A 6,000-nucleotide genomic window follows, 5' to 3' on the forward strand; every position below is an offset into this window, starting at 1 on the left:
CGGGAGCGGCCGCGGCACTGCAGTCTGGGTGACAGAGTGAGACTCCAACTAAAAAATAAATAAATAAATAAATATAAATATTATATATTATATAATGTATAAAATAAAATATAATAAAATAAAATGTAAAAAAAAAAGCCAGGCATGGTGGTTCACGTCTGTCATCCCAGCATTTTGGGAGGCCGAGATGCGAGGATTGCCTGAGCCTAGGGTTCGAGACCCGTCTGGGCAACTTGATGAGGCCTCATCTCTACAATAATTTAAAAATTAGCCAGGCGTGGTGGTGCGTGCCTGTGGTTCCAGCGACTTGGAAGGCTGAGGCAGGAGGATTGCCTGAGCCCAGCAGGTCAAGACTGGGGTGGCCATGAGCTTGTCACTGCACTCCAGCCTGGGTGACAGTGAGACTTCTAACAAAATATATATATATAAAATAAAATGTAAAATAATTAATTTTTTAAAAAAGCCAAGCGTGATGGCTCACGTCTGTCATCCCAGCACTTTGGGAGGCCACGATACGAGAATCAGCCTGGGCAACTTGATGAGACCTCATCTCTACAATAAATTAAGAAATTTGCTGGGCGTGATGGCGCATGCCCGTAGTCCCAGCTACTTGGAAGGCTGAGATGGAAGGATTGCCTGAGTCCAGCAGGTTGAGGCTTCAGTGGCCATGAGTGTGCCACTGTACTCCAAGCTGGGCAACAGAGTGAGATAAGGAAGGAGGGAGGGAGGGAGGGAGGAAGGAAGGAAGGAAGGAAGAAGATTCAGCCAGCCCTTCTCAGACCCACCTGCCTAGGGTGGGCACAACTCGGGGCTTCCAGGGGGCAGCAGTGAGTCTGTTCATCCTTTGCCCCAGAAGATCTTAGCTCAGGGGCAGGAATAAGGCCAGGCACGGTGGCTCTCACCTATAATCCCAAAATTTTGGGAGGCCAAGACAGGAGGATAGCTTGAGGCCTGAAGGTGGAGACCAGCCAAGGCAACATAGTGAGACCTCATCTCTACAAAAAATAAAATGAAATAAAAAATAAAAAGCGAGGCAGGAACATTTACCGGGACCAGGGCAGGGCAAAGATCTGGAACCAGCCCCACTGGTTCTGACTTCTACACTGGCATTATCTCCTCTCGCCAGCCCTTTATAGAGCATATGGATCAGTGAGCAATCAAAATAATCAGCAAAAGAGGGACGCTGGGAGCTGACCAGGACACAGTGTGAACACACTGCCCTCTCTTGGGCCTTCCTTGGCCCAGCTCCATATCCCTGCAGTTCACAGATTTGTGAGTTATGAATTAGCCTAAAGCACTGATGGAGTGGATTTGCTATTCCCTGAGGTGGGAGATTCGAGTAGCAGAATACTGGAGGAAAACTCGAACTCTAGCTTCCAGCGAGGTTTGAAATTATGGGAGGTCATTGTTTTGGGCTGAACTCCTACACTAGGCTCAAATCAAAATGGAGTCACTCATGCTAAACATCACTCATGATCAAACGGAAGCTTTAAGGAGAAGATAAATCCCAAAACAGATCAGTTTTTCCTAAAAGCAGGAGATTCCAGGCTACCCGAGTCAGTGTAATAAGGAAGTACTCTCTGCTTTAACCCTTAGAAGTAAGTAAGGTGAAGTAATCAGATGTTAACCATTCAACTTTTCTTCTCGTTTCCTTGTTCTCACCTTGCAAAACCCACTGTTTTGCCATTGCACACGGCAGCCCCAATTTGATTTTGTAAAATAGAGACAGCCCCGATTCATGAGTCACAAATAAAAACCAATTAGATACAAACTAAATTTGTTGTAATTTTGTCTTTTGACAACCCTGAACCCACCAGCATTAACTGGTTGCAGACAAGAAACCAACAATGTCATGTTAGAAATTCTGTCTTTAGAATTTTTTAATGCAAAGCCTTAGTAATCCCCATTGGGGACCTTTTTCTTCTTCTCATGACTATGAAGGCAAGAGAATAAAACCCAGCTTTCACTGGTCTTGAGGATGCATATGGTTATGAAAATGGAAACAGGGTGTGCAGAAAATGCCCTCATGTAATATGACAGCTCCCCCACCAGGTTACTTAAAAGTACATGTTCACTGCCTGAAACCTGAGGGCCAAGCGGTGAATTAAGGTCATGGTGCCCAGTCAAGGATCAGGTGTTCCTGAGAACCCAAACATCTGGAAGAAAAACAGTCTCGGCCAGGCGCAGTGGCTCAAGCCTGTAATCCCAGCACTTTGGGAGGATGAGGTGAGAGGATCACCTGAGCCCGCGGGTTTTGAGACCAGCCTGGGAAACATGGTAAGACCTTGTCTCTACAATAAATTCAAAAAATTAATTGGGTGTGGTAGCGAGCGCCTGTCATTCTGGCTACTTGGAAGGTGGAGGGATCACCTGAGCCCAGCAGGTTCATGCTGGGGTGGCTGTGAGTGTGCCACTGCATCCAGCCTGAGCGACAGAGTGAGACTCCAACTCAAAAAAAAAAAAAAAGAAAGGAAGAAAGAAAGAAAAACAGTCTCATCGCATGCATTAAGAGCCAGAAAATTAGCTTAAAAGCAGCTTAAGAATGGATGTGGGGTCAATTTCCATAGCTGTCCTGCCGCCGCCCGAGAATGCCCAGTATGTTAAGTCCTAATAAATTCATCTACCAGCCAAGCTGGACTTGTCCGAGTCATTCTTTGCTTTCTCGGCCCCTTTCGTCTTTGGGGGGAATGTTCTTCTACACAATCCTGGGTTTTTCTCATAACATCTCAAGATATTTATCTATTTGTTTATTGAGCTGGAGTGAAGTGGCACGCTCACGGCCACTGCAGTCTCGACCTGCTGGACTCAGGAGATCCTTCCATCTCAGCCTTCCAAGTAGCTAGAACTACAGGTATGCACCACCACGCCCAGCTCATTTTTTGATTTATTTATTTTATTTTATTCATTTATTTATTTTTGAGTTGGAGTCTCACTCTGTCACCCAGACTGGAGTGCAGTGGCCGCTCCCGGCCACCACAGCCTCAACCTACTGGGCTCCGGCAATCCTTCCACCTCAGCCTTCCAAGTTGCAGGAGCTACAGGCACGCGCTACCACACCCAGCTAATTTTTTGTTTTATTGTAGAGATGAGGTCTCACCAAGTTGCCCAGGTGGGTCTCGAACCCGCGGGCTCAGGCAATCCACTCATCTCAGCCTCCCAAGGCACGGGATTACAGGCTGAGCCACCGAACCCGGCTTTTTTTTTTTTTTTTAATTGTAGAGATGAGGTCTCACCAAAATGCCCAGGCTGGTCTTGAACCCGTGGGCTCAGGCAATCCTCTCACTTTGGCCTCCCAAAGTGCTAGTATTATAGGCGTGAGCCACTGTGACTGGCCTACATATATTTAAGTAGTTGGTGTGGTAATAATAGAGATCAACCCTGCATCTGCTGGACATTTCCCAGAGAGAAGCCAGTGCAGAATATAGGGATGAGAGGTGCATCAACAAGGCAAACTCCATATGAAATGCTTAAAAACTAGAGTCAAGAGAAGCACTGGTGAAAAGTTTTGTTACATTTGAGCTAACAGTTGAGGAGTCTAGAGGCTTACTCTAGTACAGTCATCTTTTTTTTTTTGACTTGGAGTCTCACTCTGTCACCCAGACTGGAGTGCAGTGGCCGGGAGCAGCCACCGCAGCCTCGACCTGTTGGGCTCCGGCAATCCTTCCGCCTCAGCCTTCCAACTAGCCTGAATTACAGGCGTGCGCTACCACGCCTGGCTGATTTTTTGATTTATTGTAGAGATGAGGTCTCGCTGCCCAGGTGGGTCTTGAACCCGTGGGCTCAGGCAATCCACTCACCTCAGCCTCCCAAAGGCGCAGGATTACAGGCTGAGCCACCGAGCCCAGCTAAGTACAGTCATCTTATCAGGGATGCAGGGAGCAGTCCACACATGAAACTGTGACAGAAGGTTTAGGGGAAGGATGGAAGGCCACTTCACAAATTGTCGCAGTGTGATTTCAGAAGAGGTAATGTTACATTTATTAGTGATGACTTATTCTGAGGCAATCAGAATATGACACAGCACACAGGTGCTAGTGGATCTGAGAACTGGGTAGCATTGATGTGCAGTGAAACATTTTATTTCAAAGACATGCTGAATGTCAGCACAAAGAGGGTGGACCTTTGGGGTTGATAAGAGTCCTGTTTTACAAATGGCATGCTCCTGAAAACATGGGGAATAGTTAAGTTGAATCGAAGATCACTGTAATACATGGCAGGTTATGTACCCCAAGGGTGTTTATGTGAGGAAAGTAGGCACTAGTTTTTAAGGAAACTGAAGCCGTCATCTCAGAAGCCCAGTGGAGAGGTGATGCATAATTTTTGCAGCTCTCGTGGGAAAGAGTTACCACAAGAAATAAATATTCTGCCCAGTCACACGTAATTACAAAAACCTGGTGCAAGATTAGCCAGCTTTTATTAATTAGCATCTTACATCTTAAAAAAGAGGAAACAAAGACAAATGAGGTAGCAGAGCCAGGAGAGCTCCCTGAACAAACACAAAGGAACAGAAAGAAGCAGGCAGGGCTCAGGAAGCCATCTGAGCACTGGGAGGCAGCACCCTCCGGGAGTGAACCTGGACCCAGGGGTGCTCCATGATCTGGGCCAGAGGCAGTCGCTCCAAGGGTTGGTATCTGAGAAGCTTCGAGATCAAGTCCTGGGCCCCCAAGGGCAATGATAGGGGAAATCTCACATCCACCTGACAGGACCAGGAAAGAAGAAACAGAAGTCTGGTTAATTTCTTGGGTCTTCAAGGCACTGTCCTGGACCCTGTGTGTGTGCCCTAGTCCCACAGCCTAGCAGCCATCACCCACCAGTTCCCTCACTAGTGCCCAAAGTGTGGCCATCCCACCTTGAGGATGCGTCTGTAGGTCTCATTATGGGAGGGGCTCTCAAAGGGTGGATTTCCCACCAGCAGCTCATAGCAGAGCACCCCAATACACCACAGATCCACCTTCTCATCGTACGTTCTCCCCTCAATCATTTCTGGGGGCAAGTAGTCCAGAGTCCCACACATTGTCTTTCTCCTAGAGGAGGGTAGAGAAGGGAGCACTTAGTAGAGGCCCAAAATGAGGAAAATCCTCCTTTTTCAGCTTCCAACGAGGTGAGAGACTTTAGGACATCCAGGACAGTCTTCTCCTGAGTACGGGGCCTGGAGAGACAAACTCTTTTAATATGGATCACGGTTCAGAGAAGACAAGTACTAGCACCTACTAAACCCATATTTTAGCATGATTTATACGATTATTTAGCTCATAATCCAGAATTTTTTCACAAGAATATTCTCAGCATCAAAGAACTGAAACATATGGATGGTGTATCCAGAAGGACAAAGTAAACTAAGGCATGAAAATTTCTGTATGAAAGTTATTCGTACAGAAAAATTCACTCCTGAAACAGTGAAGCAATGAGTATTAATTTATTTACATGCAAACTTATTGCTAAAGTTATATATTGCCAGGTGTGGTGGCTCATGCCTATAATCCCAGCACTTCGGGAGGCCAAGACAAGAGGATTGCCTGAGTCAAGGGTTCAAGACTAGCCTGGGCAACTTGGTGAGACCCTGGCTCTACAATAAATCAAAAAAATGAGCCAGGTGTGGTGGCATGCCTGTAGTTCCAGCTACATGAAAGGCTGTGGTGGAAGGACTGCCGGAGTCCAGCAGGTCGACGTTGGGATGGCTGTGAGCATGCTGCTGCGCACCAGCCTGGGCGACTGAGTGAGACTGACTCAAAGAAAAAAAAAAGTTGGGCAACCTCTTCGGGTCCCCCTCCCACTGTGGGAGCTTTTCTGTCCTCTCAATAAATTCTGCTTTAAAAAAAAAGTTATATATAAAGTCTGCTTGGAACACATTCTTGAAATCTACAAATACATTATATATACTCTTAAAAAGTAATTATTTAGGCCAGGTTCAGTGGCTCAGCCTGTAATCTCGTGCTTTGGGAGGCCGAGGTGAGTGGATTGCCTGAGCCCACAGGTTTGAGACCCGCCTGGGCAACTTGG

The 6,000-nt window shown here is 46.7% G+C and overlaps 1 protein-coding gene across 1 annotated transcript in view; it reads right to left on the minus strand.

Annotated features, from left to right (window-relative positions):
• Nucleotides 1-4,390: 4,390 nt before the first annotated feature.
• Nucleotides 4,391-6,000, minus strand: part of AURKC (aurora kinase C) — a 6,901-nt gene continuing 5,291 nt past the window's right edge. The window contains exons 6-7 of the mRNA XM_008073487.1: nucleotides 4,850-5,024; nucleotides 4,391-4,696 (exon numbers count right to left, since the gene is read on the minus strand). Of these exons, the coding sequence (XP_008071678.1) occupies nucleotides 4,526-4,696; nucleotides 4,850-5,024 (346 nt within the window). The 3' untranslated portion in view covers nucleotides 4,391-4,525. The remainder of the gene's footprint in view (nucleotides 4,697-4,849; nucleotides 5,025-6,000) is intronic.

The sequence above is a fragment of the Carlito syrichta genome, unplaced genomic scaffold, assembly GCF_000164805.1.
Source record: "Carlito syrichta isolate Samal-C Ts95f unplaced genomic scaffold, Tarsius_syrichta-2.0.1 Scaffold315896, whole genome shotgun sequence".
In the NCBI taxonomy this organism is placed as follows: Eukaryota; Metazoa; Chordata; class Mammalia; order Primates; family Tarsiidae; genus Carlito; species Carlito syrichta.